Consider the following 17,229-nt stretch of genomic DNA (forward strand, 5'->3'; position numbering starts at 1 on the left):
GAGCTCTGTGGATCCCACTCTGAGAGTCCCCTCTGCTGTACTGCTGTGATTCTCTTACTAGGTAAGACAAAGACGGCTCCAGGGATAAATGCTGCGCCTTCACACGTCTTTGGACTGGAAGGCAGGCCGGAGGTATAAAGAAAACATCCTGTGTGCTTTGGTCTGGAACATGGTTTGTGAGTCCCACACATGGCTTTGATTCTCAGAGTCTTTGTCAATGGATTTAGCACGGAACTGAACGCAGTTAGGGGTCGGAAGGTGGGGACTTAGTGATTACAGGCTGTTGGTGGTCTTCTCAGTGATGGCAGCTTGGTTGCTTTGTAAGAAGAGAAAACACCTGGTGGAGGGTACACTAGCTTCCTGGCTTGGTAAGTGCTCCTTGCTCTGCACATACCCAACATTCACAACCCCTATCAGACACCAGACTAACAACATTGCCAAATCTTGGACTGTGAACCTCCAAACCTGTGAGTCCCAATGAAGTCCTTCCTTCCTAAATAGCTCCTCTTGGGTATTTGTTATGCAGTAATCAAAAGCTGAGTGATTCTAAGGTCGACAGTCATATTTCTCCTCTTAGCAGCTATGAGAGTGACTGCAGGGCCATCAAATTACTTTCTGGGTTTCAGATTCTACTTCTATAAAATGCAGAGAAATATCTGGATTCTGCTTCAGAGAATTATCTGGATTAGTGAAAAGCTTCTAAAACTACAGTATAGTAAGACACATTTAAGGCCGGCGCTGTGGCTCACTAGGCTAATCCTCCGCCTTGCGGCGCCAGCACACCGGGTTCTAGTCCCGGTCGGGGCGCCGGATTCTGTCCCGGTTGCCCCTCTTCCAGGCCAGCTCTCTGCTGTGGCCAGGGAGTGCAGTGGAGGATGGCCCAGGTACTTGGGCCCTGCACCCCATGGGAGACCAGGATAAGTACCTGGCTCCTGCCATCGGATCAGTGCGGTGCGCCGGCCGCAGAGCGCCGGCTGTGGCGGCCATTGGAGGGTGAACCAACAGCAAAGGAAGACCTTTCTCTGTCTCTCTCTCTCACTGTCCACTCTGCCTGTCCAAAAAAAAAAAAAAAAAAAAAGAGACACATTTAAACTTTCATTTTATTATCTTAACCATTCTGAAATTATAACAACCAAAGATAACAAGGGAACCTCACAAAGATGCTGATAGTGTTAAAGAAAGCACAGCTAAAGTCAAAAAAACTATGGCATGCAGGAAATGTGAATGAGCATTTCAGAATGCACCGTAAAATAATACTGCACAGAACTACAAGTAGAATCTAATTGTACATACCACTATTTGACATCTGGAAGAGATTGTTCTTTTCAAACTTCTTGAAAACACTTCCTTTAATTTCAACAAACTGAAAGGGTAAATAGAAATACCATCTTTACTACTATATCAATGCTATATCAGTTTTTTAACATTTATTTATTTATTTGAAAAGAATAGTGGCATACAGAAAGCGAGACTTCAAGCCACTGGGTCACTCCCCAAAAAGTTACAATGACCAGGGCTGTTCCATGCCAAAACCATGAGCCCAAAACTCCACCTAGGTCTCCTGCATGGATGGCAGGGGCCCAAGCGCTTGGGCCATCTTCTGCAGCTTTCCTGGGTGCATAGGCAGGGAGCTGTATTGGCAGTAGAGCAGCTGGGACCCAAATCCGTGCCCTGATATGGGATGCCAGCATTGCAGGTGCCACCCTAGCTCACCGTGCCAAAATATCAGCCCCCATGGTATCAGTTTAGAAAATGGACTTGCTACATACAAAACTTTCTGGATAACAAATAACACATAGAATGAATAACTGCATCTCATCCAAAATATTGCTGCTAAAATATCTGTACAAATTAAAATATAAAATAAAATCTCATACTTACATTATTAGACATCATGATGGTAAGCAGGGACTTGTTGTGTGAGTTAAAAGCGACATTGAGAGTTGTTGCTTGAACCATTATGAGAATTGCATGCAAAACTAACAGCATGTCAAGGAAAAAACTTGTTTTTACATTAACAGAAAATTCCATAAAGTTCTGAAAGTCAATATGGAGAAAAAAGAACCACAGTTCCTAAACAAAGTCTTAGTAAACATTTTATTATCAGCAAAATTTCCCTGTAAGTGTTAACTGATGTTTGACAAACTGAAACAAACAAAAGTAGAAATGAACCTCTGTGTATCCATTTACTTAGACCCTGAGTCCCTAGGAACAGGTCAGCTTGCTGTTTCTGTATCTCTGGCTCTAGGCACAGTGCTTGGTAAACAGGCTCCCTGCAAAAGTTTATTAAATAAATGGAATAAATTATGGTTAACACTGAAGGAAAAGGCTTAGAAATATATGATTTTCTCTGGTTTTTCAGGAGATGTGGGACGTTAAGACAACAAGAAATGTTTGGTGATCAAGGTTCTTCATAGGTCATGCAGAATTATATACAGAGGACATACGGAATAGTTAATCCATATTTTAGAATGGTAACTGTTTTACTCCATTAAAACTGGACTGAGTTTACTCTGATAGATACCTTCTCATTTAGTGCCTTAACTTCCCAAGTATTAAACACAATTTGTTTCAAGTGTCCCTCTTTGAGGCAGTATGAGAAAAATACAGAAAATTCCTTCACTATGACACATTCCAATGAATGAGTCCTGACTCCACATGGATTTGTGTGTAAATACCAAGGGACTTCATTAAGTTAATTTTGGTAAAAAAGTTGAAATCCATATGTATTTTTTCATAGTACACATTTTCCATGAACTTTTTAAAAAGATTCCATGTATACATGTATGGTATACAGACATATGTCCACACTGTTTATACAGTAAAGTATCTACTCTCCAAAAGAAAAGCGTTTAAGCCAAGGTCATAGACATAGACACAGACACATAGACACATAGACACATAGACACACACACACACACACACACACAGCTCCCACCCTCCCTCCAGCCCTCTGGTCAAGTTCCCCTAACCAAACTCAGATCTTGAAACTTTGAGATGAATTCTATACATTTTAACTCCAAGATTATAACAAACAATTCATAGATTTAAAGATAATTTCAAGAAAAAAATCTAATATAAGTACGAAAACCTTGTATGTAACTACAAACGGACCTACCTAGTTACCTAGCTCTCTATAAGCGTTACATGGACCTATAAATGTCAACTATGCATAAATACACTATCTTTTCATTATAAAATCCTTCCATACAATCACTTTCTAACAGTTCAAAGGGTTGTGCAATAGTTCAAATAGTTCTATTTTCCAATAGTTCAAAGGGTTGCACACACACGAGGTTCTTTAATTTGCAATTACTATTACAGTCAATTTCACAACAGAAAACGTATTTCACATTAATCTTTAGGACTAAGTACAATAAAAACCACACCCTGCATGCTAGAATTCCCAGTAAGTCTGAAAGGATACAGACATAGAGAACGGCCATGAAAAAGTGAGGAATCACCCCAATATGGGCTCTTTTCCTTTCTTTGGGCTCTGTCGCTGTCCAGTAGAGAGCATCTAATATGTCTTGTCCGAATGATGAAAACAGGCGATCAGCCACCTAAAAGACAGACATTACCGGAAAGTGCTCCTCAGTCTCAGCACCCCACTTCAGTGTTAGTGAGATTCCAGACGCACCTCAGCGTCGTCTGATTTTCAAATCCTAGCAGAAGGTCAGCGGGAGGAGAGCGGGGGCCTTGGTTTACTTAGTCACTCACACTGCTTTCTTGTCCGGCACACAGTGAATGTTCAAGTACTTGCGGAATCTGAACCAGACGCTGTCTAATCAGCTATGCTTGTGACAGGGACAGTCTTGTGCTGGGGGCAGAAACAGCAGGGGGCAGGCACATAAATACTGTGGGTCCCGTGGTTCCAGCTATTTGTGTTTAAGCTCAGAACTCAAATCCAAGATCCTCAGGAGAAATCCGTCATCGGGCCCACTCTCCTCACCGTCATCTTTCTAAGCAGCTGCTGCACTCTGTCTACGGTTTAATATGGAGTACAGCAAGCAGAGCGACTTCCTGAGCAGATAAAGAGGCGTATGACAGAGACAAGCAGGGCACCGCATCCCTCAGGAGTCACTGACGTGGAACGCCGCACCCCAGGACTTCCCCAGCCCAGCTCGGCTCCTGTGGCTCCCAGGGTCCACGACTGCATCACTGCGCTTTTCCATCAGTGTTTATACTTCCTACCATCTCCCTGTTGATTGTCTCTCACGTGTAGACCACACACTCCGTGAGAACAGGCTTGCTGCCCTCTGAATCTTCAGGGTCTGCGGCAGGGCTTGGCAGGCAGGAAGTACAATTCAGTATTTGGGGAGCTCTGACCTACCACATGGCCGCCCCGTGTTAATAACCCCTTCTGTGTACTGTCTCGTGTCCTCCTCACATCTGCCCCACACCTTACAATGAGAAATTGAGACTCAAAGATACTCAGCAAGCAGTGAGCATGTCCGGAATAGCCAGGTCATGACAGAAGAAGCCAGGATTGGATCAGTGGTAGTTTGTTTTAGACTGGAGTTGGGACACTCTCGGCTACTATGCTTACCCCCACACTATCAATCAGTCTACAAAGTGAAGCAGTCTTTACACCACTTTAATCAGCTGTTCATGGACCCTTTTCCTTGGCCACTCAGGAGGCACACACATGAAGAGGGCAGGAGACGCCTTGTCCCCTAAGAGAGAAAGGCAGTAAAAGAGACTGGCAGGGCACTGGCATAAGCAACCCTACTAACTGCAGGAGCCGAGAGGGGACAAGGTCTCAGCTCATCCTCCTCTGGGAGGGGGCACACAGCAGGCTGCCTTGCTTCACAAGCTTCATTCCCATCAGCCCTTGGCAACCCACTTGGCAGAGCAAACCAGGTGCAAGGGTGGCGAGTACATGTGGGAGGCTTGGTGTGGATCTTGATTTTAGGCATAACCAGAATGGCCAGAGCTCTGTGGCTTCTCCAAGAGATGGAAAGGCCTCATCTCCCATGGCAGCACAGCCTCAGCATCCAGGCCTGCAGTCCCCACCTCACCCTAATCTGCTTACTGTCTAGCAAATCTCTGCAGAAGATTTTCTGCAGCAAAGCCAAGACAGAGCTTGCGTGTGTTCCTAGAAAACAGTACAGGGAAACATAATTTGAATTTCCTAGTTTACTAAATAACTTAGAGTAGCTTACTATTTAAGAAAGTTATTAAGATTCTGCCTGTAAAGCAAAAACACTTCCTGGTAAAGTGAATGGGTAACTGCTCAATTTATTTTTTGTATAAATGCCGGCTTTCCTATGCTGACTGCTTTAAAGTGAGATATACTGTAATAAAATTAAGTACTTAAAGAAATTGGAAAACTTTATGTAAAAATTTCAAAGCAATCTAAAATGAATATCAGTTATAGCAAACATAACATTTACTTCATAATCTTTACAGTTCCTGTAAGAAAAGTACAAATGGGTTCCCAATAAATTTACAAAACGTGTTTCCTAAGCATCTGGCAGCTTACGTTTGCAAAGCTGCCAGGGCAGCAGCCATGTTTCCTGAATACTTGAGGAGCACTGGGCCCTGAGGACCTGCCGGCCCTAGGGTGTCCCAGGATCCTGGCAGCCCAGACCCAGTAGGGGGTAGACTCTTCAGCTCCACTCCGATCCACTAAATCAGAACCTGCACTGTGACAGGAGTCTCAAGTGACTGCACACATGAAAGTTCAGAAGCCCCATCCCTCGCCAGTCAACCAACATTCTCGACTCTAGGTACCTTCCGTGTCGGAAGACTTGAAGCCACAAGCCGTGGCCGACACAAGCAGTGGGCTGGACTGGCCACGTGGGTGCTGGTGCCCCTCCTTACCTCAAGCATGTTGTAGATGATGTAGAGCTTGATGACAGACTGGCCTCTTATCAGGTGGTACATCATGGAGTAGTCAACATAGTGCATCATGAAATAGCACAGTACCAGAATGACACCCTTCAAAATGTCACAGACTTGGGCAGGCTGGAGCAAACGTCTGTCCCTAAAATATACAAGAAGTGATAAATCTAAGTTTCACACTACATGATCTCAAAATAAACAATCTTTACTGACCATACTTTGGCCTACAAGAATCAGGCTGGCCTTTTAAAAACTTCAAACTAAGGGGGTCAGACACCCACCTCTCTGAGTGCCTGGGCTCAAGTCTGGCTCTGCTCCTGATCCCAGCTTCCTGCTAACGTGTACCCTGGAAGGAAGCAGGTGATAGCTCAAGTAGTTGGGTCTCTGCCACCCGCATGAGAGACCCTAGAGTCCCTGCTTTTGGCTTTGGGAGGGCCTAGCCCTGGTTGTTGTGGTCATGTGGGGAGTGAACCAGCAGATGGGAGACCTCCATCTTTTTCTCTCTGCCTTTCAAATAAATAAAAAAACCTAAACTCTGACTTGGCTACTGTCTATTAAGATTATTCATTAAAAATAAATTAATTTAAAAAACCAAACTTCAATCTAGGAAAGTTACACTAAATGACTACTCAACAGTGTAAAATACTCTGCCCAAATATAGTAAAGACATCAAATCAGAATTTTCATTAGAAGTTAGCAATCTTTTTTTGTTTGTTTGTTTTTGTTTTTGTTTTTGTTTTTTTGACAGGCAGAGTGGACAGTGAGAGAGAGAGAGAGACAGAGAGAAAGGTCTTCCTTTGCTGTTGGTTCACCCTCCAATGGCCGCCGCGGCCGGCGCACCGCGCTGATCCGATGGCAGGAGCCAGGAGCCAGGTGCTTTTCCTGGTCTCCCATGGGGTGCAGGGCCCAAGCACCTGGGCCATCCTCCACTGCACTCCCTGGCCACAGCAGAGAGCTGGCCTGGAAGAGGGGCAACCAGGACAGAATCCGGTGCCCCGACTGGGACTAGAACCCGGTGTGCCGGCGCTGCTAGGCGGAGGATTAGCCTAGTGAGCCGCGGCGCCGGCCCAATCTTTTTTTTTTAAGGATTTATTTATTTGAAAGACTGAGTAACAGAAGGAGGGAGGGAGATCTTCTATCTGTTCGTTCACCCCCCAAAATGGCAACAACATTTTGTTGTCCCAGGTCTGGGACTAGCCAAAGCCAGAGCCAGGAACTCCATTCCTGGTCTCCCAAATGGGTGACAGGGCCCAAGTATTCAGATCATCTTCTGCTGTCTTCCCAGGTGCATCAGCAGGAAGCTGGATGGGAAGTGGAACAGCTGGACCCACGGATGCTGATGCGGGATGCCAGCGTTAGGAGCCACACTGGTCTCCACAGAAGCTGGCAACCTTCACAAGCAAGGGCACAGCGCAGGCATCTGCTGACCACGGAGCTCCAGGAGCAGCTTCCAGGCGCACGACACAAGCTGTAACTTAATCACAAAGCCCTTTCCACATGTTAGTATTTAGTATCCATGCACATCATTCTGCACCTTCTACTTCTTACTTAACAGTGTAAGTGATCTGTCCACACTGGTTATTATAAGGAGCCCATACTATGCCAGGGTAGTGTGTCACCACGTGGACATGCCACAATTTATCTAACACACCGTCCACAGACTTCCAGTCTTCGTAGCTGACAACCAGGGTGTAATGCACACATCACCTCTCCAATCTGGATGAGCATCTGTGGGGTAAATTCCTAAAACTAGAGTTTCCTAAAACTGTAAATTTCCTAAAATTATATTTGCCTGGCATTTGGATAGAAATGCCGACGTGTCCACTGCAGGGATTTTATTCCCATATTTGCAACATTGTGAGAAAACCTGTAGCCCATATGCATCAAAACAATGTTTGATCGACGTTCAAGTCTTTGCCAATCTCACGGCATCTAGTGTCATTTAAATGTTCATTTCTCTTTAGGAGATGGCACACCTTTTTAAAAATATACTTTAGAGTTATTTGTATTTCCTGTGAATTCTCTCCTCATATCTCTTTTGTTCAGGTTTGCAGAACAGCTTTTATATTATAGAAGTTAGTCCTCTGTGACATGAATTGAGGTAATTTTTGATAATTAATAAGAGAGGAATGATCATTTCTTACATCTGAGGTCAGAGCGTAACAGGTTAAACCTAATTGTGAAAAGAAACAAAATTTAATAAGACAACAAAAGAATACATTGGAAATTCATGGTTTTGCTCACTGTATGTAAAATTACAGTGAACAGGGAAGGTCGAGGCTAACTCCTCAACACAGAACGCTCAGACCCCTCTTCTGGCAGCTTTGATGTGTAACGCAATGAATAAAAGGCCTGAGGGTTTCCTTTAATAGCTGCAGCTTTCTGTCTCTCCACTAACCGGGAAATATCCCGAGCATCAGTCTAAGGGCAGGCTCACCTGCTCACTGGCCACTGGCTTCCTGGACCATCTCATTTGTCTTCCTCGCCTACCAATCTGCGGAGCTCTGTCCTAAGCCTTGCCCATGTTCAGATAAGGGGCTCTTTCCTGCCAACAAGGAATCCGTAAGTCTGTCATCTGACACTTTATGAGATGACCAAAGCCAATTCTGCAAGCAGCTGTTATGGAACCTCGCTCTTGTTTTCTACAATGCAAACCAGAGTTAGGTATGGATTTAGTTGATCTGTTTATGGACAGAACATGGGATACTGCAAAAGTCCTGAAGAGCAAATCCTATGAGGTCCGTGCCTAGGACAGGCTGGAAGCAGATGGGGAAACAAAGGGCTGGACCAAGAGATCCAAGTGGGAGGCAGGTCAGAAAAGGGCCAGGTCTTGAGATGGGAACAGAGAACCGAATGCATGAAGTCAGGACTTTGGGCAAAAGAGCAAGGCAAATGGATCAACTCTGCTGTTGACTCTGTGACCTGACTTCTCCAGTGCTGTTTCTTGCTCCACAGACTTGGTTCTCTTCTGGTGGAACCCAGAGCACTCTGTCTACCACACACCACCCCGGATCACGGATGTCTGCCAAAGGCTACTGATCAGCAAGGTAATTTCTTTTTTTTTTTTTTTTTTTTAAAGATGGATTTACTTTACTTGAAAGGCAGACATATGGAGAGAGAGAGAGAAAGAGAGAGAGAGAGAGAGAGAGAGATCTCCTATCCACTGGTTCACTCCCCAAATGAGTAAGGAGCTGGATCAGAAGCAGAGCAGCCAGGACTTGAACCGGTGTCCAAACAGGATGCTGGCACTGCAGGTAGAGGCTTAACCTTCTATGCCACAACACTGGGCCCTGTCAAAGTAATTTCTGTCCCTCATGTCATCTATCAAGCATTGGATCTTGATCTTTTAAACACAATTCTAATTCAAACATCAAGAAGAGTATGTACTTTGAATGTTCTTGAGCTCCTGGCTTGCGTGTGGACATCTCTGCTGGGATGGTGGGAAGCAACTGTGGGGCTTCGGCAAGGAGTCTGAACATTGCCGCCTGCAGGCCCTGCACCGCTCAGCTGTGCTGAAAACCACCCACCCCTAGGCACTGGCCTTTATGCCCATACTTAAGAATTGAAGATCACAGCCGGCACCGCGGCTCACTAGGCTAATCCTCTGCCTTGCGGCGCTGGCACACCGGGTTCTAGTCCCGGTTGGGGCGCCAGATTCTGTCCCGGTTGCCCCTCTTCCAGGCCAGCTCTCTGCTGTGGCCAGGGAGTGCAGTGGAGGATGGCCCAGGTGCTTGGGCCCTGCACCCCATGGGAGACCAGGATAAGTACCTGGCTCCTGCCATCGGATCAGCGTGGTGCGCCGGCCGCGGCGGCCATTGGAGGGTGAACCAACAGCAAAGGAAGACCTTTCTCTCTGTCTCTCTCTCTCTCTCACTGTCCATTCTGCCTGTCAAAAAATAAATAAAGAATTGAAGATCACGTTCTATGAAAATGCTAAGGACTAAAAGTAGGGTAGTATTAACCTGCATTAATTACAAAATGATTTTGACAACTAATTATAGTAGAAAACTATATATAAAGCCTTTGGTATTAGATTGCCGTTTACTTAGTTCAATGATCATAATCAAAGTAATTTTAGTTAAGAGAAAAGGACTCTTTTGGTTAGTGTCCAATTACACTTCTCTATAAACATATTCACAACAAAGGAATGATGTGTTGGCATATGTATGGAACATTATATTTAATCTAGGAATCATTAGAAACTAGATCTACCAAACATTAGAAATGTAGATCAATATATACCATATAATATATAATACCATACTATTTGAACTAAGGTTAAAACAGAAAAATTAAGAGTTAAAGATTTAGGGCTGGTGTTATGGCACAGCAGGTAGAGCTGCTGCCTGTGATGCCAGCATCCCACATGAGTGCTGGTTCATGTCCCTGCTACTCTACTTCCAACCCATTAACCCTGCTATTGGCCTGGGAAAGGTAACAGAAGATGGTCCAAGTGTTTGGGCCCCTATTACCCACTTGGGAGACCCAGATGAAGCTCCTGCTTTCAGCTTGGCCCAGCACTAGCCATTGTGGCCATCATGGGAGTGAACCATTGGATGGAAGATCTCTGTCTCTCCCTCTGTAACTCTTTCAAACAAGCATCTTTAAAAAAAGAGTTCATGATTTAATTTAGTTTTATTTTAGCTAGAATTACAACAGGTTGTAAAAACAAAGAAAAACTGTAAAAGTACCTTAGGTGGGTAAAAGTACCTAGCATTGTGATGTAGCGGGTTAAGCCGCTGCCTACAACACAGGCATCCCATATGGGTACCAGTTTGAACCCCAGCTGCTCCACTTCCAATCCAGCTCCCTGATAATATGCCTGGGAAAGCAGTGGAAGATGGCCCAAGTCCTTGGGCTCTTATATCCATTCAGGAAACCTACATGAAGCTCCTGGCTTCTGCTCGGCCCAGTCCTGGCCATTGCAGCCATTTAGGGAGTGAACCAGCAGACGGAAAATCTCACTCTGTGTCTCCTCTCTGTAATTCTGCTCTTCAAATAAATGAATAAGCTATAAAAAATGCCTTATTGTTAAAACGCAGTTACTTTGTGCAGCCACTCTCCTAGGCACTTCCATATGATTCACTTTGGTGCTCACTAATCCTTGAGGGATGTCCCACCACCCCTCAGTTCCACAGATTTGGCAGGAAGTAGTCAAGTGCACGCCTGAGGCTGCACAGTGAGTTTGTTACTCCATGGGGGAGCTGGGAGCAGAAGGCCACACCCTTACGGCCGCCTACATTCTAAACTGGGGTGGGCATTTGAAGCAGCTGTGAAGATGGTGCTTGGGCGACCTACATCCCACACAGGAGTTCAAGGCCAGGCTCTGCTCTCCTTCCCAGCTTCCTGCTAATGCACACCCTGGGAGGCAGCAGGTGACAGCTCAACCACAGAGATCCCTTCGACCCATGGGGAGACCTGGATTGAGTTCCTGGCTCCTGGCTTTGGCCTGACCCAGCCCAAGCTGTTAGAGCATTTGGGGAGTGACCTAGTGGATAGGAGATTTGTGCCTGTTTTTCTCTTTGATTCTCTTTCAAATAAATAATAATAAAAATTTTTTTAAACTTCTAAACTTACAAACTTCTAAATGTTGTACCTTTTATCTTTCAGTAAAATTTAACACTTTATAATTTATCACTTGGAAAATTATTGTGCTACAAAACAAATGTTCCTTCCACTTGATTCTTTTATTTCTAAACAGCAGGCAAAAAATGCAGGCCTCTATGTGCCCTGCTGGACCCATGGTGCCTGGACACTCCCTGTTCTGGTGAAATCCCCACTGAAAATATCCCTACTACAGAGTGCTCCTATACAGGGTGATGCTCCTACAGAGATGAATGCAAATCTTAAAAATCAAGGAATGTTACTAAAATAAAGACAAGACTCTTGTTTTCAAATAAATGCTCCTGGTAATAGAAATGCATGGTTGTAATAAAATATGGTTTCCCAGGTGGTATCTTACAAGACATCTGTACATATTATTTATAGTTTACGAGAAGATCTAACCTCACAAATTAGTTTACTTGGTTATAACAACTTGGACCAATCACAGTACTTGTTCTTTCTCGCCAGGGTATTTTTAGATGACGATCTGATAAGCATTTCAAATTACTTAAGAAGCTTATCCATGATCCTGCCAATCAGCCTTGAATTGGCTTTTGAGCAATACTTTTAGGCTGAGTTCTTTGTTGTAAATGACTGTGAAGTGGCAGTCACTGGCAATTCATTTTGCAAATGCTGCCAATCCCCTATGTAAGCACATAAACAAGTGAGCCATGCTGTGTGTCATCACAAGGCTAACATATTAAAAAAGATACTCAACAGAACTTGAGCATTTTCAGTTAAGACATTCAACAGAATTTGCATTTTTTTAGCATAAGTCATTCTCATAGAAACCAAATTCTACATCTTTCTAAACTTTATCTTTAATTCTTATAACTGCTTCCATTGTATTTTTACCAACTGTAAACTTAAGATCACACAATTTACCAACATGTCTCCAGTTGTTTGGAAGGGCTTATATGGACTTATAGGAACAGAATTACAATGCAAAGATGATCCAGTAGGCATTTTCTTCCTCTTCTTTAGCAGAAGATAATATGAATATTATTAAAGTAAAAACTGGGAATAGAAAGGAAGACCAAGAAGGAAGAAGCAGCAGTAAAAAGAACAAGAGAAATGGAAGAATCGCTGCATAATTAATTTCAAATCAGTGTTGACACATGCCAAGGTATCACCATGAGTTATTACACTATAAGAATCATAGACTGAGTCTTTCTGTCTCTCAACATGTTAGTAACTGTGGTATAATTCAAAGAGAAGAAATATAATCACTACTGACACTCCACATTTAAAAGTGTGAAATACTTCAGGGGTGGGTGTTTGGCACAGTGGTCAAGATGCTACTTGGGACCCCTGCCTCAGCTTCAGTCCAGGCTCTTGATCCTGTTTCCAACTTCCCAGTGATGGCACCTTGGAAGGCAGCAGGTGCCAGCTCAAGCATTTGGGTCCCTGGAGCCCACCTGGGAGGGTTATTGGCTCCTGGCTTTTGCCTGGCCCAACCTTGGCCATCACAGGCATTTGGGGAGTGAACTAGTAGATGGGAGATCTCTTCTGTCTGTATCTCTCCCTGTGTGTGTCTCTCTACTTTTCAAATACATTTTTAAAAATTTAAGCAAAATATTTAATATGGTCCATATTTTCAAAAGAGAAGTTTCTTTACAATTTAAAGTAAATTAGAATAAAGTAGTGAGATCAATATTTTCCTTAATCTTACGTGTGACTGACATACAGTAGAAAAAAAATAACTCTTAAACTGAATGGTTAAAATACTTCTTTGAAACTACACTATGAAAAATGCAACTAGCTTTATAAAACTATGTTCAGTCTTTGGAAAAAGTGCAAGATAAAAACTACTCATATGGAAGCCTCCAAACTCAGCCAACTGCTGTAGTACTGGGGATATGGAGTACAATGTCAATCAAGTCTGCACCAACACGAGCAATTAAAGATCATTGAATAGAGTGATTTCCACGTTAGGTGATGTCATGGTCAAACCCCTTACAAATAAACGCGGACAAGGCTTTAAGATTAATAAGGGCATTATTAAGAAAAAAGACAGGGAAGCACATGTTCTCCAGTGTGTTTCCACCCCTAAGTGGGCCTATCTGCCTATGCTGTTTACCTCTGCATCATACTTAGTACTTGCTTGTGAAGTCAATTTGGCCAAGAGTAGAGAAGGAAAAATCAGGGTTTACTCACCACAAGGAGTCCCTGTGCCACCACATTCCATTCTATAAAGGAAGTGAAAGTGCTCCTCCCTTCGGTCTGATTTACGAAAGAGAAAGAAAGAGAGAAGTTGTAATGATGCTACGCTGCTTAGAGCGTCATGGTGAGGAAACGGGACAATTCCTGATGTTACGAGGACGTTCTACTAAAACAAAGCTATTGCTCTCAACAAATAAGCCACATAGATCAGCAGGCATCTGTGTTTCCCCAGACAGAAATACTAAGAGCTCTCCTTCCATGTTCTGTAGTGGTGGCATTAATCACTTAGGCCAAAATCAAGGCTTAACTTTGTCTAAAAAGGGGAAAAAACATAATACTCAAGTATATGTGGGCAGAACGATCTTAAAAGAGGGAAGACATATGAAGAAAACCCAAAAGGTTACGAAACTCTCAGGCATTCTTCTGGAGACGACTCACCTATGGAGCAAACTCTCAAAGGAAAGAGACACTCTTGCCTCTTAAACCAAGGAAAAAGAGTCCATGAAGCCTCAGATAAGAGTTATGCCCAAAACTGGGGTTAGGGATAAGGAAATTTGTTTGCGTGTATTTTACTTGCTCTAAAAGCAAAAGAAAAATACTCTCACATTTATTACTTAAACCTATTCAACTCACTGATTACTGTCTAAGCTGTTTCAGTAAGGTGTTTTCAACAGTAACTATCAGTTTCTGTCACCAGACTATATATTTTTCCCTACCATCTCCCATAAACTCTAACTTACATGTGACTGAGAATTCTAAAGCACAAAGTGGTCCCAATTTTTAGCAGGCATTTTCATGAGAAAATGCCAGGTAAATTAAAAGACTCATATAGTCAGTGATTTTTTAAATTTATTCTCCGAGTAAATCTGGAAAAAATGATATTTGATACCTTATTAGAATATAGCAGTGTAATTTTCTGAAAAACAAAATCCTATCATTCTAAGAAACACAGATTCCTCCTATGAGTCACAACTTAATTCTCAATTATTAAAAAGATTATCCTAATTTATGAAATTTTTCTAAAATGACATTACCCTATGTGGGAAAGAGGGAAAAATAAATAACTGAATCTGATTTTAAGGAATCTAGTGCATGTACTCGTTTATTTTTTTGTCCACAACACAACATTTGGGGGAAGGTTTTTCAAGAGTGTAAACTCATCAGAAAGAGACTCACTGAGGACAGAGGCACACGTCTCATGGAAGCAGAGCACTCTTGCTAACACCACTGCAGACTTAAGGCCATCACCCAACAGCTCCACTCTAACGGGTCACAGGCCAGAAGAACGCTCCGCCAGCTGAGCAAGGGTGGCGGAGGCTGCAGATTCATCCAGGTCCTAAGCCCTGGAGAAGGGAGCTTACCAGGTTGTTGGTACTGGCAAAAAACCAATGCCAACGCCAAAGCCAAAACTATTGGTAAGTTTGCAGCAGATCTAGAAATAGGCTCAAAGCCTAAATTCTGAAGCAGAACACCCCAGGGTCTACCTGCTTTAACAGCTCTCTCGCAAACGCTGTACCAGACAGCACTCTGTAAGCAGAGGAGCAAACCACCAACCTCAAACACCTAGTGAAAGCGCTCACATCACTGTCACTGGTGCAGACTAGAGACTGTGAATACCAGAGTGCTTACGAAGGCAGCATCCTGACTAGTGTGACAAACACACTTTCCCTTCCTTTTGGGGAATAATTTCAAAGAACTGAGAGATGAGGAAGAGAGTGTTTTTAATGAAACAAAGACTGACAGTGAGAGAAAAGAAAATATTAGTTAAAAATAACTTCTTTGCTGGTCTCCTTAATTTCTTCTTCTCCCTTTGAAAACAATAAAGTCAGACTGAAGGAAAGAACACTTCTTGTTGGCTGAAGAAGATGGAACATGATACAAGCTGTAGGCAAGACAGATCCAATCATCTTTAAGGAAGTGAGAGCACTGGGAGCAAAGTTACAGGAATGCAGAATCTGGCTATTTCTTAATAAATATTTTGTAAAAATAAAATGGATGTTTATCATCCTAAAACACTGGAAAGGTCTTAGACTTCATACCAGCTTTAACAAAACTTTCCACATGAGTTCAAGTTGTGTGACTTTAAAAATACTGCCAAAAGAGACATTGCTTTCAAAACTCGTCAAAGAAAATAAAAATTGACACTCACATTATCATGAGGACAAATGCCTCAGCTCTGATGGCGCCCACTCAAGCTATGAGGACAGCAAGGCAGCGCTTGGTATCCTGTGTAACCTGGCCTGCCCTCCATGGAGCATCGGACGTTGCTGAGGTCCCACTATACAACTTTAACTGCACTTCTTGCTTCATGTAGTGTATAAATATTTACCAGTGACAGCATGAACCTAACTTCTCAGGATAACAAATTGTACAAGTAGTGGAGTCTTAAATATATAGTCACAGTCTGCCCTCTAGCGTCCACTTAGTTATAAAACCTTGCAAACAGAAAGCACATCATTTTTAAATGTTATTCAGATTAGTTTAAATTGAAAGTATTTCAAACTAACTAAAAAGAAATCATTGTTTTGTACTAAGACATTTTGAAATGTTTGAAAAAGGCTGGGTCTAAGGACTATCAAGTGCTCACAGGGAAGCAAATGAGAACACAGGGCAGAAGGCGGCCCAGGCCCCTGCAGCTCCTCCTCCTCTCCAGGACGCACACTGGCAGGCCACCTAGTGCTGCTGAGGAGCCCGGCCTCCCCACAGGCCGAGGAGCCTGTAGAAGGCCCAGCAACATGGGTCTTTAAATAAGACCCAAGCAAAGAGACCCTCGGGGACACTGGTGAATCACTGCGGCCAGTCAGCGGGTGTCATCCATGTGCTACACACAGCCAAGAAGGAAGAGAGTCCCTGGGCTCTGTGTCCTGTCAGTGCTTCGTCTCCTCATGCCAAGTGAACACAGAACACGGCTGTCTTCAAAAGCCATTCGATGGAGGCACTGCTCATCCAAGAATAGTCAGAGAGCCGTCCAGCTCCTGATGCAGATGCGCCAGTCCCTAATGGTGTAAGTTATTTCACATCAGGGAGCTTCATCTCATTTTGTCTCGCATTCCATGTGTCCATTCTCATTACGCAGTCACACATGAAGACTTACATTTAGTAATATTTCACTACGTTGTATTTCGGCCTTCTGAGGAGGTAACTAAGATGCCACACCTTCCTGAGTTCTCAATGAAAGAAGAGCATCCCTAGGGGAGGTTTGTTAATAAGGCACTGCATTACAAAGGTCTTTTTAAAGATTTGCTAACATGAATAAGACCTTTCTAAACATTTTCCTAAAGGAATAAAGACAGACTTGAAATGTCTTAATGCAAATCAATCAGATCGTCCATCTGACTAGCCTGTAATTAATAAAATACGTAACATATCACTCTCATTCTATAAGACGAGTGAGGTTACAGGATGTCAACCATAACTGTTTTACTCCATGCAATCTTGCAAAGAACATTTATTCCTTTTTCACTATAATCATCATGATCAGTAAATTATTTTACTATACAGTGAAAGGATTTCTTCCTTAACAAAACTGAGTGAGGCTCCTTTTTGGACTACATGGGTTACTAGATATTAAATATATGCTCATTTGGTACTTTAGAAGAAATCATTTCATGACTT

The 17,229-nt window shown here is 43.1% G+C and overlaps 1 protein-coding gene across 5 annotated transcripts in view; it reads right to left on the reverse strand.

Moving 5' to 3' along the window:
• The window catches only part of TAPT1 (transmembrane anterior posterior transformation 1), a 68,498-nt gene that overhangs the window by 18,657 nt on the left and 32,612 nt on the right, over window positions 1-17,229 (reverse strand). For 3 of the 5 annotated variants that reach the window (XR_016229775.1, XM_089326969.1, XM_051830318.3), the window contains 4 exons: window positions 5,827-5,989; window positions 3,428-3,563; window positions 1,882-1,979; window positions 1,294-1,363 (listed from right to left, as the gene is read on the reverse strand). Coding sequence is in view for 3 of the 5 variants with exons in the window: in XM_089326969.1 (XP_089183095.1) it covers window positions 1,294-1,363; window positions 1,882-1,979; window positions 3,428-3,563; window positions 5,827-5,989 (467 nt within the window). In the remaining 2 variants the exon portion in view is untranslated. Of the gene's footprint in view, window positions 1-1,293; window positions 1,364-1,881; window positions 1,980-3,427; window positions 3,564-5,826; window positions 5,990-13,608; window positions 13,675-17,229 lie in introns of all 5 variants that reach the window. The other 2 variants (XR_016229776.1, XM_089326970.1) reach the window with 1 other exon arrangement.

Source organism: Oryctolagus cuniculus, chromosome 2 (assembly GCF_051225735.1).
Source record: "Oryctolagus cuniculus isolate XC-2025 breed Fujian yellow rabbit chromosome 2, ASM5122573v1, whole genome shotgun sequence".
NCBI classification, from domain to species: Eukaryota; Metazoa; Chordata; class Mammalia; order Lagomorpha; family Leporidae; genus Oryctolagus; species Oryctolagus cuniculus.